The sequence below is a fragment of the Oncorhynchus kisutch genome, linkage group LG3 (genome assembly GCF_002021735.2).
Source record: "Oncorhynchus kisutch isolate 150728-3 linkage group LG3, Okis_V2, whole genome shotgun sequence".
In the NCBI taxonomy this organism is placed as follows: Eukaryota; Metazoa; Chordata; class Actinopteri; order Salmoniformes; family Salmonidae; genus Oncorhynchus; species Oncorhynchus kisutch.
This window is the reverse complement of record NC_034176.2, coordinates 66,893,741-66,914,742: the sequence shown is the minus strand read 5'-3', so window position 1 is coordinate 66,914,742 and position 21,002 is coordinate 66,893,741. Positions and strand designations below refer to the sequence as shown.

The window sequence follows — 21,002 nt, the reverse complement described above, 5'->3', positions numbered from 1 at the left end:
GGTTGTGCACAGCGCCGGCAGACTGAGATAAACTGAAATCCCCTTGTCGTTAACCCTTTCCCCAGGACTGGCCTCTGCTAGCGGAGTGGTCAGCAGCCCCCATCAAACATAGCGTACATACACACACTGCTCCCCACCCTGTTCAATTGGTTTCTAAGAATAGACACATTCGCCCCTCTGTCTTTTCTATTCGCCTCTTTGTTGCTAGGGGAACGGGAGCTCACCAATGGCTAAAGTTATCAGCCACTGAGCAGCGTAAGCAATGGGGGGGGGGAGAAATAAAAATGGCTCACAGACAGACGTCGTGGAGCCAACTGGACTCTCCTTTTTAGAAAGAGAGTCTCATGGAGTGGAAGAGTGTAAACAGACACGCTGCTCTACGTTACACACCCTCTGTCAGACAAAGGAGCCATGACTACTATTGGTCCTTCACTGGCGGAGCACAGGACATCACACCCTGCTGCTGCCAGACAAGCCCCACTACTTCACACAGCACACTTCCAAAGTGGAAGTAAGGGCAAGTCCATGTTTTTCAAATACTCAAACCAGACTACAATGGAAGACCAATACAAACTCAACTATGTTTATATGGACAGGGTTGGGGAGTAACGGATTACATGTAATCAGTTAGTTTTTTGTAATCCCTTACATCTAACTGTAGTCCGTTAAATTGCCAGTAAAAATATTGTAATCAGATTACAGATACTTTTTAAAAAACTAGATGATTACTTAGAGGATTACTTTTAAATTCAGAAAGGATGTTTGTGAGAAAAAAAAACCGGAAAAAACCCCACTTGTTTTCTCAATGACATTCAAATCAGTATTGAAAAAGGTGCAAGTTTATGTTCGTTCCACCTGAGCGAGTCTGACAAGCCTAGGACCACCTGGTGACACAACAAATGTGTGATGATTCGCGGAAAAGTAGCAGGAACAGGCTTTTGCGGGCTACAGTCCAAGCCATGTCTTCCAATGGTGCGACTGCTGTCGGCATCCAAAGATTATCCAACTTGAATAAACGCTTGGAGGTAAGGATGACAGCAGTGGTTTAGTCTACGGTGATACGGATATTGATATCTACATAGCGTATTGATGTGAATTACACTGCTACTCTCGCATTTAGCCATTTGTGCCTTATGGATTGTGGTTGTTGTGGATGGCTGCTCAAATATAAAAATATGTATTTGAACCCAATAATGGTTGAATTCAAGAAGTTTAAGCTGATTATCAATCATTGTTTTTGAAACCAGTGGACAGAGTAAAAATAGCTGCACAGTGCGGATCCAAGCCTGTGGAATACAAGCCGGCTTTTTTTCTCTTCGGTAGTGCTCAAAAGCATGCCATTCCATGACGCAGCACTTCTTCCTCCATCAGTCCTCCATGACAGAGTAGGGCTGGCTAATAACTCCTTAGTTTTGGGGTCATGCTCAGGTAAAACAATTTGGCTAATTTATACTTCCAAGTCCTTTCTGAAGATCAAGGGGTATAACATTTATTGGAATGACTGGAATTCTGATAGACTTTGGTTTTTAATGTAAAGATATAATTTGATCATATTATATGTAGTAGAAAGCGATGGGTTTGAAGAAGCCTTCATAACCAATCCATAAAGTAAAAAACTTTACATCCGTATGTGGCCAGCTATGTACATTTTAACATTGATTTATCCTGCAATAGATTTCGTTCAATTGGTAACATACATTTTGTCTTCTTCTAATGCCTCTTAAGGGGAAAGTAATCTTAAACGGAATGGAATCAGATTATATTACTGAGTTTGGGTAATCCAAAAGTTACGTTACTAATTACAATTTTGGACAGGTAACTAGTAACTAACAGATTACATTTAGAAAGTAACTTACCCAACTCTTTGGGGCGGCAGGTAGCCTGGTTAGAGTGGTTAGAGCGTTGGACTAGTAACCGAAAGGTTGCAAGATCAGTTGCAAGGCAGGTTGCAAGGCAGTTAACCCACTGTTCCTAGGCTGTCATTGGAAATAAGAATTTGATCTTAAACCTGTTGGGGATAGGGCTGATTGCTGCCCCCTTTGGGGTGATTGCGTGCCCATGGTAAACAGAAAAAAAAATCTGTCAAAAATTGCTAATATATGCAATAAAAAATTATTATTGAATAGAAAACACTCTAAAGCTTCTAAAACCGTTTAAATTATGTCTGTAAGTAAAGCAGAACTCTAAGGGCACTCATTCTCCCAAACTCTCTCGTCATCCAAAAAGTTGGCCCAACTTTGACGTCATCGCCCCCACCCTTCCCAAGCACCTACAGTCCTGGGAACAGTTCCTATGCCTTCAGCGCGGTGTCCGCTTTCAATGGGGCTTCTCATTGTGTGCATCGCGCGCTCACGAGAGTAATGACGGGCCGAAACCTTTCGGTCGCGCGAGAAAACAGGTTACTCTCATGTGCGTTCTGCTCCTGTGGTGTCTTTCTTCCAAGATTGATTAAACGATGCCTGTGTTTCTCTTCGTCCTGAGAATTGCTGTGAAGCTATATAGCATGCTAACGCTGTGTTCTGAACCAAGTTTGACAAGTTTAGTCGACATATAATATGTAATTTCGACGTTTTGGTGCGCACCAACTTTACTTTTTGGCTGCATTTCAACCGAAATATGTCGTGTTTGATAACCGAAAGACACAGACTTCAAAACTAAAGCTGTTTTTGCTAAGTATAAACCCTTCCAGGTCTTCTGATGGAAGAACAGCAAAGGTAAGGGAACATTTATGTGTTAAATTTGGGTTTCTGTGGACTCCGAGAGAGGAGCCAAAATGCTAATTCCTGAGCGCCGACTCACATTATAGCCTAGTGAACGAAATCTGTAAAGTTAAAAATAAATGTAACACAGCGATTGCATTTAGAAGAAGTGTATCTTTCTATATATATGTAGAACATGCATATTTAGTCAAAGTTTATGTTGTGTATTCCATGTTAGCTGACGGCGTGTGCAGAAGCCATCGTCATTTCTCCGGACATTTGAGTAGCATTTTTTTAACAATGCGTCATTGTAAACAGAGATTTATGGATATTTATAGCATATTACTGAAAAAAACATAAATGTACTGTGTAACATGTTATATTACTGTCATCTGATGAAGATTTCAAAAGGTTAGTGAAATTATTTTTCTTGTAATCCTGCGTTTGGTGATTGCATATTTTGTTCAATTTGGCTATGGAAATTAGCTGTGTCTTCGGTGTGTATTCGGTGGTGGTTTGACATAAATATGTGCTATGTTTTCGCCGTAAAACATTTTAGAAATCTGACTTGCTGGCTAGATAAACAAGTTGTTTATCTTTCATTTGAGCTATTGGACTTGTTAATGTGTGGAGGTTAAATATTTCTAAGAATATTTTTGCATTCCGTGCGCCACCGTTCCAGCTGACGGTGGGGGGGCTGGTCCGCCAATTGGGAACCAACATATTTGTCAGGTTGACTTGCCTAGTTAAATAAAGGTACATTTAAAAAATGAAATATGGATACCAGTAGTCATCACTGCTTGGAAGTACAAGATCCCTCACTGTTGGCAATGGTTTACTTTCATTACCGCTGGTAATTAGTTCAGTATCAAGTTTTATCCAATCACGCAAGTGATAGTGATTGAAATAATTACATCGTAGCTAGGCAGGCTTTGGGAAGAGGACCTGTGTCTTCTGTATTGGGCTGGCCGATATGGCCTAAAAATCTTCTGGATTATGGGCGATTCACAATATATATGTCTCTATTTATTTGTTAAATCTAAACCTTTGATGTACAATTAAAAAGATAAAATACCTTGCATTTCAAACAGTCAGGAATAATCTAATGAATTCTGGGCTTGTAAAATTACATCTAGGCTAAATCTAAGCCTTCCGCAACCATAAGATCCACTAATAATTGAATTATTTGATTAAAATAGTTGTACCTTGTTTTGCAACAATCACTGATCTGGATTTCAAGTCTATGAAAATGCCAATTTTGTTACAAATGTAACCAGAACCATGCAGATCCACTCAAAATGACCAAATTCTGATAGCAGGCATTATAGAAAATTAACACGTCTCATAAACAATCTCAAGCACAAGCCTACGTGCTTGAGATTATAGCCAGCTAATCTTTATATTTAAAGTCTAGAGTACTTGGATCTATTTGCTTGCTAACAAGGTAAAACAGTTGAACTGTTATGAATACACCCTCCGGTCCGTCTCCAACTGTTTGAACGACATAGCCTGTTCACTTTGTTTAGATGTTAAAATCAAGTGGCCTACCTGGATAAGATGCTTATCACTCAGAATGAGAACGAGTTGCCAGTTCCTTATAGAAATGTGTATTTTCATGCTCATTGAACATTTTTTAAACCCAGACTAGACAGCTAGCACATAACAGTATGTGACTAAAATGCTGCTAGCAGTAGGTGGTACCGCAATGTCTCGCACGACAGAAACTGAGCATACATTTTCCACAATCATGTTCATTGAGACTCTCGTTTTAGTAGGGTCTGCTCTTTTCTAAATTGGCCTGGGTGGGAAGACCCAACAAACTACAGTAAACAGCACCCTTCGCAGGGCAAGGGTCCACACCTGGATGACAATCCTAAATGAGTCAGTGTCAGCAGACAGTCTACACTCCCCTGCACCTTCACAAGGCCAAGGTTAAATACCCATCCACCACCATCCGTAATCATATATCAGTCCCCTCGGTACCAACAACATCAACAGAACAATTATAGCCTGGTTGTATTCTCACGCCAACAACAACAGTATAGCTTTTTGTTGGGTGAAAGACAAGTTCATAAATGGCAGTTACACAACTAGCTATGCTATGTGTCGGCAAAACTGAGCTATGGCGTCAACCCGACAACTTTACTACCGAGTCTGATACCATCTAGGAGAATGAGCTAGACGTGAGAGGAACCCTGATTGGTTGTGTTGAGGCTCAGAGAAACAGAAAGCTATTAGAGGAAACGATAACACACAGGGAGATAAAATGGTAATTAACGGGTTAAGCCTCTGGTTACATTGGCTTGCTACTGTACATGATCTACTTTGTCTCAACCACCTGGCAGATGACCTCTCTCTCACATCACAAGAACCATTAACCTCAGAGTTTTCCAACTAAACACAAAGCTCTACAGCGAATGAATATTCACACAAAGGGCAGCTATAACTGAGGACATCTGAACAGAACCAGTTCGATATGAGGCCAGACACCAGAAAGAGATGCATCATGCAGACCCTGATGGTAGAAGACTATATATATTACTAAGACCTTAATAGTGGAGCGTGGGCTGGGCATTAGTGATTCAACACACACAGAGATGGGTTACTCCACTGAAAGACTAAAAACGGCCACCTCTCCCGAGAGACCACTCTCACATCTCCATAAGACACAGTCTGAGGCAGGAAACAACCACAGTGTATCAACACAAGTTTCATTATTGATGTGTGTTCTACCTATCACCACCGCTGACACATTCAAAGTCTGTAAACGAAAACAGAGGGAGAGAGAGCGGTTAATATTAGACGCTAGTGCTTTCCCATGTCCTCTAGAAATCCTTAAGAGGCAAAGAAAACAAAGTCTGTCGGAATTGAAAAACACAAGACCCATGTGGAATACAACTGAAGGCATTAACCTTTAATGAGCGCAACTGATGCAAGGTGGCATGTGAGATCGCAACATTTAGTGCCGTAAAGCTGACTGGAGCACGGGAGCAGACTGGAGCTGACTGGAGCACGGGAGCAGACTGGAGCTGACTGGTGCACGGGAGCAGACTGGAGCTGACTGGAGCTGACTGGAGCTGACTGGTGCATGGGTGCAGACTGGAGCTGACTGGAGCACGGGAGCTGACTGGAGCAGACTGGAGCAGACTGGAGCAGACTGGAGCAGACTGGAGCAGACTGGAGCACGGGAGAACGGGAGCAGACTGGAGCTGACTGGAGCTGACTGGAGCAGACTGGAGCAGACTGGAGCAGACTGGAGCAGACTGGAGCAGACTGGAGCACGGGAGAACGGGAGCAGACTGGAGCTGACTGGAGCTGACTGGAGCTGACTGGAGCTCATGCGTGTATTGCCGACTCTGGCACCTGCCATGAACATGGAGACTTGTGACACTTTAGGGCTCCAGGGATTCTGCACTTAACATTACACAAGACAGGACTTCAACCACTGGGATTGGGGTCCCCTTTCACTGAGGAGAGAGAGGCAAGGCAGGTCAATGAGGACAAACACCCGTTGACCTCCTTATACAGTGGGGCAAAAAAGTATTTAGTCAGCCACCAATTGTGCAAGTTCTCCCACTTAAAAAGATGAGAGGACTGTAATTTTCATCATAGGTACACTTAAACTATTTTGTCTTTACACAGCTCAGTGAAATCATAGGATAGGGTGAGGTGGCTTGGGGATAAATGTCCTCAGTGATTCCCCATCTTAACAGACATTCAGATAGAGGCGAACAAGGCATCCACAGGGAGGCATGTCATGGGTCTTATTGCTAATCCTGTCACATTCAGAATATACAGACCAAGGTGGCATTTGCATGGCTCTGAAACATAATACTACTTCCAACACCCTTGGGCCCAGTTCAGCTGAGATCTCCCTTCATTCAAATGCCACACACACACACACAAGTGCGCAGAAACGCACACTCACACACTTAGCACATCAGACTTAGCTCAGGAAGTGTATTGAAGCATTAAGTGATGCTTTAATAACAATCAGCTTGGATCACCAAGTTACCCAATTGTAAATTTTAAAAAAATAACCATAATTTGCAATCACCATAATTTGCAAATAAATTCATTAAAATTCCTACAATGTGATTTTCTGTATTTTTTTCTCTCTCATTTTGTCTGTCATAGTTGAAGTGTACCTATGATGAAAATTACAGGCCTCTCATCTTTTTAAGTGGGAGAACTTTTGGTGGCTGACTAAATACTTTGTTGCCCCACTGTATGTGTAGCCTGAGTGCAAAACGCAGGCTACAATGTGGCAGTGGTGGTGGGTGATTTGATTGCTTTGACAGGTTTAGCTGTCTATCCTCAACATACCTGTTGGTAAGATACACCTCTGACAAGCTGAAGCCCATCCTGCAGTATTGACAGGTTTCCCAGAGTAACTAGAGTGTAGCCTTGACCTCTGCTCAGACTCCTGCCGGCAATGCACTGGATCTTACCTTAGTGTTGTATAGCACCCATCTCTATTGACAGGCAAAATATTTCTATACTTGGTCCATTACAGTACATAGGCTAAATCCTCACGTGAACACACGTAAACATATTGAACTTTCCGGTAAGCCATGTGCTGCAGATGTCAATAGGAGATTTGTGTGAAAGTTTGACTGAGTTATGTTCAGGTATGTCAAGGTGGGTTTTAGATGATAATGTATGTTCAATCACACCGTGGTTGACAGAATTTCAGTTGAAGGCCAGAACCGATGAGCACAAAGGGCTAAAAAGATGAGGTGATGACAAAGGGACATGACTACTGGTTTGGTTAAAACACCAAACACAGATGTAAATCATTTCATCCCATCTTCTGGAGACCATTACGAGCCAAATACTGTGTAGTATAACTATAGGACTCATGAAGCAAGATTAAATGGGTTAGTGGAGTTTCAGTGAGATCATTCAACAGGACTGAGCAGTATTTTGTCAGCAATAGCTGTTTCATAACAGGGCTACTTTCAGCTCTGACATCAAGTGTGGTATAAATAAGTCAAACATAGGACCACCTGTTTAAATACTACATTCAGAGTAGATGGCAATGCTGCTTCTCTTCATCCTCTAACAGTCTTACAACACTGGCGAGGAGGTGAGATAAGCAGAGATTACATTTCAGACACCTAAAATTGACCTTCCCTTATGCTCACCTTAAGTCAAAAACCAACCTTAAACATTGGGGGGAATGTATAAGAATTGTGAACAGCGCATACATTGTGGTTAAAGGCTTTATGACAAGGAAAACTCACCAAAATATTGTCCACCTTTGACTGTACAGATTTACTGAAAAAAAAGAGAAACATAGGACAAATTAGTATGACAAGTATAACGTGAGCGCCATGCATAAACCGGATTTATTAATAAATCATTGTAACCTAAGGCATGAGACAACCCTCCCACCCGCTTCTCCCTGGTCATAACCAATATATCCCAGGAACATGTTGTCTTATGTAAAAATGGATACAGACACTACATAAATGTCCTATAGCACTCAATGCCTATTAATAACACCTCCCTCAGAAAGTCCTTGACAGTCATTGAGGGGACTTCAATCCAGTACCCGGGCCTAATCCATATAAATAAGTACCGTAAGATCTGACTTGACCTCAAGGCAATGTCATACTGCTAGAAACACAGACAAGAAAGTCAACCTATCATTAACTCATCCCACAGCATATTAGTCAAAGGACCTATAAAGAGACAGACAAGCTCTCAGACAGACAGTTAAAATCAAAGAGAAAACGGACTCACTGACTGTTGGTTACAATCGTTCAGACAGCCTGCTACAGTTCCTCACAGTGAAGTGAGCGGAGAGGCTGCTAATGCTTTACAGTCAGAGATTATCGTGGCCCCTTGCTGAGTCCGCCCACTCAAAAACAACACACATCTACTCCCATAGCCTGAATTGACCCAATTTCCTCTCCATAGCCTTCAGAAATATCATTTTGAGGCAAGGCCAAGATATTGGTGTGAACCACAACACAACTCAAAAGGTTGAGAGATGCCGAATTGTAAAAATTATCACTCAGTGTGTGTGTGTGTGTGTGTGTGTGTGTGTGTGTGTGTGTGTGTGTGTATGACTACACATTCTGCAGCTCAAGAGCTCAAATTGAACCACATGGTAAATCGCTCTCTGTGTGGCTCAGCCCACATTCAAGTCAGTTTACCTGGACAACATAGTAGGAGATGGTAACTTGGCTCTCATGCAATGGCCTCTCATACTACTAAGAATCAATGCAATAACTGGTCATAATGAGGGAGGCTGGTCCTATTTGATCATCTACTACAATGAAGGGGCAGAACCTAGGACTTACTTACTTGTGAAGTAAAAGTAAAGGTGTCAGGTTGTTGCTGTGTGATATGGGGCCAGGTCAGACTGAGGGGCTGTTACTAGGTTACTCAGGGCAGGGCAGAATCAGGAGACTGTTATTAGCGGTGACAGAGAAAGTAAGCTTTAATGGACTGTTACTAGGTGATGCCAGGATTTCTCAGTGTTGATAATAAGCAGGTCTGCCAGGTTCCTCTCATTAAGCTGTTTCTAGGTAAGGCCAGGCAGGTACCGAGAGAGCGCCTCGTTAAGTCATTGTTGCTGTGGGGAGCTGGGAGGGGATTGGGAAAGGGGAAGACAGGATTTAGATTATCCCTGCTATTCTCCCCTTACTGCACATTACTCCAGTTTTAAATGTTCTGCAGCAATTATACCCCAAATTCTGGTCATACAGAGCCCCTGACTGAGCATGACTTAACAAGCTCTGCCTAGAGTCACTTAGTCTGGAGTAGAACCTCACTTGGCAGGGTACACAATAATGTTGATGACTGGCATTAAAGGGGGTTTAGGGGTAAATCAACCTGCAGTATAAAAATGGCACAGATCCTCTGACATTATTATAAATAAAATAAAAATTCCTGTGGGTCAGAGTGGAGTCTGAGTTTGTGTTCCTATAGAACAGCCATCCCTTCCTGTCCCTAAATTCTGAATTTGGTGATTTTCATGTGAAACATGGACCCATTGCTATGCAATAAACGTACATTGAGACTGAGGAAGTCTGGTTTCTAAACACATCCTGTTGAACCCTGGGCTGGCAGTAGACTAGCGCAGCTCTGAGTAATGAACCCACTCACCCTGCCCATGTTGGCCTAATTAATCTATATCCAAGCTGCACTAGGTAAACTTCAACATGTCTGATCTAATTCTTTTAGTGGCATGCACCAACCACCACAGGTTGAGATTTACATGATTGATTGTATATATTTGCAGGATTTTGTCTCTCACAACAACCTTTCTGCACTAAGCAGCTAACTGCTGCGTGTATTGAATTACCCTTAGCTACCCAGTTCAGAAACCCTTGAATGATCATCAACTAATGTGCCTACATCTACCACACAACAGGTCTTATTTCAGCCTTTTAATAAATCATTCTGAAACATTGAGAGAGATAAGAGTCTAAGTCAAAACACAAATCAACATTCAAAAACGATAACTGGTAATATGATATGAAATAATAAACACTAAACCTAAAATGTTACATTAATAGGGACTGTGTGTATCGTTTTTTTCCTGAAAAGCAGCCTGATTACCAAAGGCAGCAGAGCAGACTGTTTGTCGCCCCCCCCCCCCAGCTGGCCCCTCTTGCACTCCCCCTACTGAACGTAAACAACAGTCAGAGCCGCCAGGAAGGGGCAGCCCTGGCTGCTCACTGTCCACCACCCTGCCTCAATATGGCTGCTTCAGGGGGAAAGAGGATTGCCTGACATTCACCTCTAAACCTCAGCAACCGCAGACAGTGGCCTGACACTGGGGAAGGCTGGAGTACGAAAGCTGTGCTATTCTGAATTATCAACGTGGGTAAACCCTCCAAAGGCGAGCAGACATCCAACCCTGTTGAACCTCTCGGATCTCATATTCTTCCACTAGAGTGGTGATGGTGAATCTTTTAAACTGAAGCCTGACATACCATCAGAACAGCCACCAAATTGAGTGTGGAGCAGATACAGCCCACTACAGTTCAGTTTCAACTGAATAGCACAACTGGGAGTTAAAGTTCATAACAACTGGCCTATAAATCAGATGTAACATAACTTTCAAAGATTTAAAGACAGTAGGTCAACTGTTAAATATAGCTACCACCAAAGACATGAGACCTCGCTCCACTCCAGTCAGTCAAATGTTGAAAGTCACCATTTACCCACACAGAGGTTTTTTTCAGGACACAGACAGTCTCATGGCTGGTGAAAACTCAGTGAGTACGGGCTTAACTGATTGTCAGTGTACAGCTCTATTTTAAAATATATATATATATATAAAAAGTACAAGCCATCAGGTGCTGAAAGCATAATCTTCTACACACCTTCCTCGCTTTTAACTGGCACCTTGGTTGAGTGTGCAAATACCCCCAAGCATAGGAATGTTGTGAGTCTCCCAACTGCATTAATTAGGAAGAATTAGGGGTGACCTCATTTAGTCGACATGCTGTTGGTCGACCAAAATGTCTTTAGTCGAGCAGTAGCAAACACTAAAACCATGGTGTACAAGACAACTGTCCGATTTGCGCGTCTGAGTGGACTAATCCATTGTGCAGGCCGTAACAGTCCATCACTCTAAAACATGTGCTACTGAAATTGTATATGGTTAAAGACAATGGTGCAACATTAATAAACCCCAACCTAATTAAGTCTATAATCAATAGCCTAACTGTTAAAATTGCTACGTTACAGCCTTATTCTGCAATGGATTCAATTGTTTTCCTCATCAATCTACACACAACACCCCATTATGACAAAGCAAACAGGTTTAGAAAATGTTGCTAATTTATATTTAAAAAAAAAGTATTACCTTATTTACATAAGTATTCAGACCTTTTGCTATACGAGACTAAATTGAGTTCAAGTGAATCCTGTTTCCATTGATCATCCTTGAGATGTTTCTACAACTTGATTGGAAAATTCAATTGATTGGACATGATTTGAAGAAGGCACACACCTGTCTATAGAAAAGGTCACACAGTTGACAGTGCATGTCAGAGCAAAAACCAAGCCATGAGGTCGAAGGAATTGTCCGTAGAGCTCCAAGACAGGATTGTGTCGAGGCACAGATCTGGGAAGGGTACCAAAACATTTCTGCAGCATTGACTCCATCAATTCTTAAATGGAAGATGTTTGTAACCACCAAGACTCTTCCCAGTTAAATAAAAGGTTATATTTATAAAAAATAAATACAAATAATAATACTTATTACTTTTTTCAGCGGCAAGGACTGGGAGACTAGTCAGGATTGAGGGAAAGATTAACGGAGCAAAGTAGAGAGAGATCCTTGATGATAACCTGCTCCAGAGCACTCAAGACTTCAGACTGGGGCAAAGGTTCACCTTCCAACAGGACAACGGCCCTAAGCACACAGCCAAGACAACGCAGCGGTGGATTTGGGACAGATCTATGAATGTCCTTGAGTGGCCCACTCAGAGCCCGGAAATGAATCAAATCGAACAGCTCTGCAGAGACCTGAAAATAGCTGTGCAGTGATGCTCCCCATCCAACTTGACAGAGCGTGAGAGGATCTGCAAGAAGAATGGGAGAAACTCCCCAAATACAGGTGTGCCAAGCTTGTAGCGGCATACCTAAGAAGACTCAAGGCTGTTATCACCGCCAAAGGTGCTTCAACAAAGTAAAGGGTCTGAATACTTGTGATCAGTTTTGTGTTAATACATTTGCAAAATGTATTTTCACTTTGTCATTATGGGGTATTGTGTATAGATTGTTTTTTTCCCCCCTCAATTGAATCCATTTTAGAATAAGGCTGTCACGTAACATAAATGTGGAAGTCAAGGGGTCTGAATACATTCCGAATGCACTGTGTATAGGCTACTGTATCAATCATTCATGTCATCACACAGCATACGAGTCATTCATGATTTGAAATGCAATCAAGCATTTTAGTTATAAAACAAAGCAACCCTTGAAAATAAGCCGTTCAATTTCGGCAATTGCATTCACAAACGCATGTGACTGTTTTTAGTCTTTGCTGTAATAAAAGGCTTTACAAAAAAATAAAAATGTACAACATACTCTCAGATACGCTTATAATTTATTTAGTGGCGTCTCTTGATCTCCAGTATTTTCCACAACTAGTCAAAATGTATTCCACACATCTGATTTCCCCTTTACCTCCTGAGCAACCAGTAAATAAACATTCCCCCATTTAGAGTTTGTCATGTCCTCTGCATCCATTTTGCTGCCATATGTGTTATGGTGATCGGAGTTTGCTACAACCAATTTATTGATGTGATGATATGCTATATGTCAGGCCTTATTGGTCTATGTATTGCGATGCATACACGTATCATGTAAAGATAGCAAGGGTTACGGGAAAAGGGAATGTTTCCCTAAACAAATGAGGGATTTCAGTAACAGAACTTTTCAGTCAGAAATGACTGGTCGAAAAAACAGACGACTCTCGGCCGATGAAGATTTTTTTTAGTCGGGGACAGCCCTAACAAGATTGCATTCATTTTTTTAACAGGTTCAACAACAAGGAAAGGGTAGAATGTGTGTCTCAGGACAAGGCATACACACATAAAACGAAAGAAAAAACAACTTCTCTAGATAGTAGGCCTACCTCCCTTCAATGTGCATGCACTTAAAATAAACGAATAAAATGTCCTTCAAGCACAGAGCCAGAAACAAAAAATTACCCATAACACATTTTCAATTGACATTCCTGACATTTGTTAAATGTTCTTCTGTTGCCTTTGAATTTACAGGCCTATCTTCAAATAATGTGATGTGTTCACAGAAATCAAGCAAAAATGCTTGTTCTGTCGCGTCGCAGGTTAGTATCAGATTCGCTCCAAGCACAAACCAATTCTGAACTGAATTCCAAAAGTACCTTGAGAGGAAGGTGAGAACGAGGGGGAAAAGAAACAGTATCTTATCATGCTTGGTGGGAATTCATCCATTAAGGGGTCCTCACCACATATCTAAATTTCCTCCTTTATTTGTTAGTTTAATTGAAATTAAGGGCTAACCAAAATGCAGGGGATTGTTTGTGGGCCCATCCAAAGACAGTCATTCAGTAATCTGGCAAAAACAAACCTGATAATAAAATGCTGACTAGTGTAAAAATGGAAAAACGTCTTATGATTGCATCCCCTACAAAAATAGACAGGAAATTTCACTCAAGATATAGAACCGCACCAAAACGCAATTAAGGACCTCCAAGACGACAAAGAAATTCTACCTTCGACAGTAGCGGTGAAAATTTCTATAAAATTCTGCACTCCTGAAAACCGCCTCATGTTTGCCGGTGGTGAACCTAATTTTTAATTCTCTTTGAAGACTATCCTCATTGTTTGGATTTCATCCCCTCCTTCCAACAACTCAATGTTTATATCCCAGGACAAATTAGCTCGCAACAGCAAGCTAGCTAAATAGAACAAATTAGTTAGCAAGTGCAAGCTAGCTAGCTAAATTGCCATAAAGGTTTAATGCTTTTGACCTGTCCCCAAATTAATGTAATTGGTTCAGAGTTTGTTTTCATATTTTAACCTGCGTGCCCGTGATCGTGTTTGGGGTGGGGGGGAAAAATACATTTGCGCACGAGCATTTGGATTCCGTGTTACTCAGACTCTGCTGGTTCATAAGGAAACATTTGCATATTCAAATCTCACTCTCTCCTAAGATTTTGTATTTCTAGCCAAAAAGAAGAAGAGTCATGTAAAAGCAAGAAGCTCTAGCTCTCGTCACTGTATCTCAATGCATTTAAATTGCCATCGATAAAATGCAATTGTGTTCGTTGTCCGTAGCTTATGCCTGCCCATACCATAACTCCACCATGGGGTCTTCTGTTTACAACGTTGACATCAGAAAACCGCTTGCCCACACATTGGGTTGTGAGGCCAGTTGGATGTAGTGCAAAATTCTCTAAAACGATGTTGGAGGCTGCTTATGGTAGAGAAATTATAATTAAATGATCTGGAAACAGCTCTGGTGGACATTCCTGAAGTCACCGTGCCAATTGCACACTCCCTCAAAACTTGAGACATCTGTGGCATTGTGTTGTGTGACAAAACTGCACATTTAGGTGGCCTTTTATTGTCCCCAGCACAAGGTGCACCAGTGTAGAGATCATGCTGTTAAATCAACTTCTTGATATGCCACAAATGTCAGGTGGATGGATTATCTTGGCAAAGGAGAAATGCTCACTAACTGGGATATACATTTGTGAATAACATTTCAGAGAAACAAGCTTTTTGTGAGTCTTGAACATTTCTGGGATCTTTTGTTTCATAGGAACAACACTTTTTTAACCCCTTATTCTCTCCAATTTCATGGTATCCAATTGGTAGATACAGTCTTGTCTCGTCACTTCCACTCCCGTATGGACTCTGGGGAGGAGAAGTTCGAGAGCAGTGCGTACTCCGAAACACAACCCAACCAAGCCGCACTGCTTCTTGACACAATGCCCACTTAACACGGAAGCCAGATCACTAATGTGTCGGAGGAAACACAGTACACCTGGTGACAGTGTCAGCGTGCATTACGCCCGGCCCGCCACAGGAATCGCTAGTGCGCGATGAGACAAGGACATCCCTGGCGGCCAAACCCTCCGCTAACCCGGACGAAGCTGGGCCAATTGTGCACCGCCTGCCCATATCATAACCCCACCAACACCATGGGAAATTCTGTTTACAACGTTGACATCAACTGCCAAATCAATCCTCAGTCTCCCACTGACTTGAGAGACATGCAAAGCTCTCATCGTAACTTTCCAAAGGGCAGTCCAGCACCACCAGAACCAAGCCAAGGACAGATCTTTTCCATGGGAGGCAGCACCTACTTTTGTGCCAGATCTCCAAATGTAGATCATAGGTATCATCTATCACTCAGGCTGTACTAACATTTAGCTGTACTCACCCAGTCAAGTGTAATATGCACCATTCAGGACAGTAACCTGTAGGTAACATCAGGACAATTCCATGGTAACCGAATGATGCCAAGACAGATTTTTCACCTTAATATGCATGCCAAAGAACAAACATTGATAAACAAATAATAAACAAACAAACCATACAAATCTATGCACAAGAACTATTATGTTCCACAATGTCCACTGACAATGTTACAAAAACACATTTACTTGAAGAACAGTACAGATAGAAAACTTTACAACAGAATGACAGTAAAAATCTCTCAGTTTTCGTGACCAAGTTCTCCAAAAACTCTTAATCTACTCTGATTTACAATTCAAAAGACAGCAGAAATAATGAAGTTTCAACTTTGATGTGAAGTGGATTAACACCTAATAACAGAATGACATCTGGGTCCCTGATTTGTACTATAGAGAAATGCATAATTATCAGGAATGTAACGATTCACCGACATGTATAGATACGTACAGTTGAAGTCGGAAGTTTACATACACCTTAGCCAAATACATTTAAACTCAGTTCTTCACTATTCCTGACATTTAATCCTAGTAAACATTCCCTGTCTTAGGTCAGTTAGGATCATCAATTTATTTTAAGAATGTGAAATGTCAGAATAATAGTAGAGAGAATGACATAATTCAGCTTTTATTTCTTTCATCACATTCCCAGTAGGTCAGAAGTTTACATACACTCAGTTAGTATTTGGTAGCATTGCCTTAATTGTTTAACTTGGGTCAAACGTTTCAGGTAGCCTTCCACAAGCTTCCCACAATAAGTTGGGTGAATTTTGGCACTTTCCTCCTGACAGAGCTGGTGTAACTGAGTCAGGATTGTAGGCCTCCTTGCTCGCACACGCTTTCGCAGTTCTGCCCAAACATTTTCTATAGGATTGAGGTCAGGGCTTTGTGATGGCCACTCCAACATCTTGACTTTGTTGTCCTTAAGCCATTTTGCACGGGATGGCAGCATCATGTTGTGTGGGGTGCTTTGCTGCAGGAGGGACTGGTGACCTTCACAAAATAGATGGCTTCATGATAGATGGCTTCAATGACCCCAAGCATACTTCTAAAGTTGTGGCAAAATGGCTTAAGGAGAACAAAGTCTAGGTATTGGAGTGGTCATCACAAAGCCCTGACCTCAATCCCATATCAAAATTGAGGGAAAAACTGAAGAGTGTGCGAGCAAGGAGGCCTACAAACACCAGCTCTGTCAGGAGGAATGGGCCAAAATTCACCCAACTTATTGTGGGAAGCTACCCGAAACATTTGACCCACGTTAAACAATTTAAAGGCAATGCTACCAAATACGAATTGAGTGTATGTAAACTAGAGGTCGACCGATTATGATGTTTCAACGCCGATACCGATTATTGGAGGACCAAAAAAGCCAATGCCGATTAAAATCGGACGATTTTTTACATTTTATTTGTAATAATGACAATTACAACAATACTGAGTGAACACTTATTTTAACTTAATATAATACATCAATAAAATCAATTTAGCCTCAAGTAAATAATGAAACATGTTCAATTTGGTTAAAATAATGCAAAAACAAAGTGTTGGAGAAGAAAGTAAAAGTGCAATATGTGCTATGTAAGAAAGCTAACGTTTCAGTTCCTTGCTCAGAACATATGAAAGCTGGTGGTTCCTTTTAACATGAGTCTTCAATATTCCCAGGTAAGAAGATTTAGGTTTTAGTTATTATAGGAATAGGACTATTTCCCTCTATACCATTTGTATTTCATTAACCTTTGACTATTGGATGTTCTTATAGGCACTTCAGTATTGCCAGTGTAACAGTATAGCTTCCGTCCCTCTCCTCACTCCTCCCTGGGCTCGAACCAGCAACACAACGACAACAGCCACCATCGAAGCAGCGTTACCCATGCAGAGCAAGGAGAACAACTACTAGAAGGCTCAGAGCGAGTGACATTTGAAACGCTATTAGCGCGCGCTAACTAGCTAGCCATTTCACTTCGGTTACACCAGCCTCATCTCGGGAGTTGATAGGCTTGAAGTCATAAAAAGTGCAATGCTTGACGCACAACGAAGAGCTGCTGGTAAAACGCACGCAAGTGCTGTTTGAATTAATGTTTACGCGCCTGCTTCTGCCTACCACCGCTCAGTCAGATACTTAGATACTTGTATGCTCAGTCAAGATTATATGCAACGCAGGTCACGCTAGATAATATCTAGTAATATCACAAATCATGTGTAGTTAACTAGTGATTATGATTGATTGTTTTTTATAAGTTAAGTTTAATGCTAGCTATCAACTTACCTTGGCTTACTGCATTCGCGTAACAGGCGCTCCTTGTGGAGTGCAACGAGAGAGAGGCAGGTCGTTATTGCGTTGGACTCATTAACTAAGGTTGCAAGATTGGTTCCCCCGAGCTGACAAGGTGAAAGTCGTTCTGTCCCTGAACAAGGCAGTTAAACCCAACGTTCCTAGGCCGTCATTGAAAATAAGAATGTGTTCTTAACTGACTTGCCTAGTTAAATAAAGGTATAAAATATAAATATATTTTTTAATATCGGCAAATCAGCACCCAAAAGTAACGATTTCCGATTGTTATGAAAACTTGAAATCGGCCCTAATTAATCGGCCATTCCGATGAATCGGTCGACCTCTAATGTAAACTTCTGACCCACTCGGAATGTGATGAAAGAAATAAAAGCTGAAATAAGTAATTCCCTCTACTATTATTCTGACATTTCACATTCTTAAAATAAATTGATGATCCTAACCGATCTAAGACAGGGAATTGTTACTCGGATTATATGTCAGGCTAATGTGTATTTAAACTCCCGAATTCAACTGTAGGTATTTTCTCAAACCTGCATTGTTGGTTAAGGGCATGTAAGTAAGCATTTCACTGTAAGGTCTACTACACCTGTTGTATTCGGCACATGTGACAAATAACATTTGTATTTGAACCATCTCACACCCCGGGTATTTAGCCAATTAGCGGCCGCAGCTGCAGTAAACACCATTCAATTTTGAGATTTAGATTCCACCCAAGGTGTGCTATATATTCATTGGGTATGTCATAGCAAATTTGTTAATAAATATTGCTATATTACTAGCTCACACTTAATCTGCAAGAATGACAAGTTAAGTAGTGGCCGATGGTGATTTTAAAGTGGGGAGACAAAAAAACATAAGCTACATTGCCCCCCCCCCCACCTAATCTGATAGTGTTAGATGCCTAGTCTCCCTTATGGCTTAGCTCTGGTGCCTACATAACACATACACCATAGACATGCATAATTGACACACACAAATAAGAGAGAGAAAGAAGTCAGCTCAGACAGATGTAGCTCATGAGGTCCATCAGGAGCAGATTTGAATTTAGAATGGAAAATTAATGCGTTTATCATATTGGAGACCATGTACACTACAAGACCAAAAGTATGTGGACACCTGCTTGTCAAACATCTCATTCCAATATCATGGGCATGAATATGGAGTTGGTCCCCCCTATGCTGCCTTACCAGCCTCCACTCTTCTGGGAAGGCTTTCCACTTGATGTTGGAATATTGCTGTGGGGACTTGCTTCCATTCAGCCACAAGAGCATTAGTGAGGTCGGGCACTGATGTTGGGCAATTAGGAATGGCAACTGCGAGCAAGCCCAATTCAGCACAACGGTGTTTGATGGGGTTGAGGTCAGAGCTCTGTGCAGGCCAGTCAAATTCTTCCACAGCGATTGACAAATAATTTCTGTATGGACTTCGCCTTGTGCACAGGGAAATTGTCATGCTGAAACAGGAAAGGGCCTTCCCCAAACTGCTGCCCCAAATTTGGACGCAAAGAATCGTCTAGAATGTAATTGTATGCAGTAGCGTTAAGATTTCCTTTCACTGGAACTAAGGGGGCTTTTCCGAACCTGTTCTGTGAGCAGTGTGGCCTACCACTTGGCGGCTGAGCCGTTGTTGCTTCTAGACATTTACACTTCACAATAACAGCAGTTCACAGTTGACTGGGGCAGCTTTAGCAGGGCAGAAATTTTACACACTTGACTTGATGGAAAGGTGGCATCCTATGACAGTGCCACATTGAAAGTCACTGAACTCTTCGGTAAGGCCATTCTACTGCCAATGTTTGTCTATGGAGATTACATGGCGGTGTGCTTGATTTTATACAACTGTCAGCAACGGGTGTAGCTGAAATAGCCGAAACCACTCATTTGAAGGGGTGTCCACATACGTATCTAGATACTTTTGTATACATAGTGTATCGACTCGTCTTGAAAGGGAAAGATGCACATCCCTAATAATTATAGATATGTGATGTATTCATTGTGATGTATCCTGAATAGGTACACAAAAAAGGTATAAAAATGCAATATCCTCCTTTGCATGTTTGGTTATTATTTTACACATGGGCTATTATTCTAATATGCTCCCCTCAAACAAGACCACACTTGGTTGGTACGGACTAGAGGTCGATCGATTATGATTTTTCAACGCTGATACCGATTATTGGAGGACCAAAAAAAAGCCGATACCGATTAAAATTGGCCTGTTTTTTGTTTTGTTTGTTGTAATAATGACAATTAAAACAATACTGAATGAACACTTAATATAATACATCAATAAAATCAATTTAGCCTCAAATAAATAATAAAACATGTTCAATTTGGTTTAAATAATGCAAAAACAAAGTGTTGGAGAAGAAAGTAAAATTGCAATATGTGCCATGTAAAAAAGCTAACGATTTCCTCGCTCAGAACATGAGAAAATATGAAAGCTAGTGGTTCCTTTTAACATGAGTCTTCAATATTCCCAGGTAAGAAGTTTTAGGTTATAGTTATTATTGGACTATTTCTCTCTATACGATTTGTATTTCATATACCTTTGACTATTGGATGTTCTTATAGGCACTTTAGTATTGCCAGTGCAACAGTATAGCTTCCGTCCCTTTCCTCGCCCCTACCCGGGCTCGAACCAGGAACACATCGACAACAGCCACCCTCGAAGCAGCGTTACCTATGCAGAGCAAGGGGAACAACTACTCCAAGTCTCAGAGCGAGTGACACTTGAAACGCTATTAGCATGCACCCCGCTAACCATTTCACATCGGTTACACCAGCCTAAGCTCGAGAGTTGATAGGCTTGAAGTCATAAACAGCTCAATGCTTGAAGTATTGCGAAGAGCTGCTTGAAAAACGCAAGAAAGTGCTGTTTGAATGAATGCTTACGAGCCTGCTGGTGCCTACCATCGCTCTGTCAGACTGCTCTATCAAATCATAAGACTTAATTATAACATAATAACACACAGAAATACGAGCCTTTGGTCATTAAAATGGTCGAATTCGGAAACAAAAGTTTGTTCTTTCAGTGAAATACGGAACCGTTTGGTATTTTATCTAACGGATGG

General features: G+C 41.4%; 1 protein-coding gene across 5 annotated transcripts in view; it reads right to left on the bottom strand.

Moving 5' to 3' along the window:
* Nucleotides 1-21,002, bottom strand: part of LOC116358974 (DNA-binding protein RFX7) — a 42,984-nt gene that overhangs the window by 17,296 nt on the left and 4,686 nt on the right. For all 5 annotated transcript variants that reach the window (XM_031811526.1, XM_031811519.1, XM_031811536.1 and 2 more), the window contains exon 2: nt 7,946-7,979. In XM_031811526.1, the coding sequence (XP_031667386.1) occupies nt 7,946-7,979 (34 nt within the window). The remainder of the gene's footprint in view (nt 1-7,945; nt 7,980-21,002) is intronic.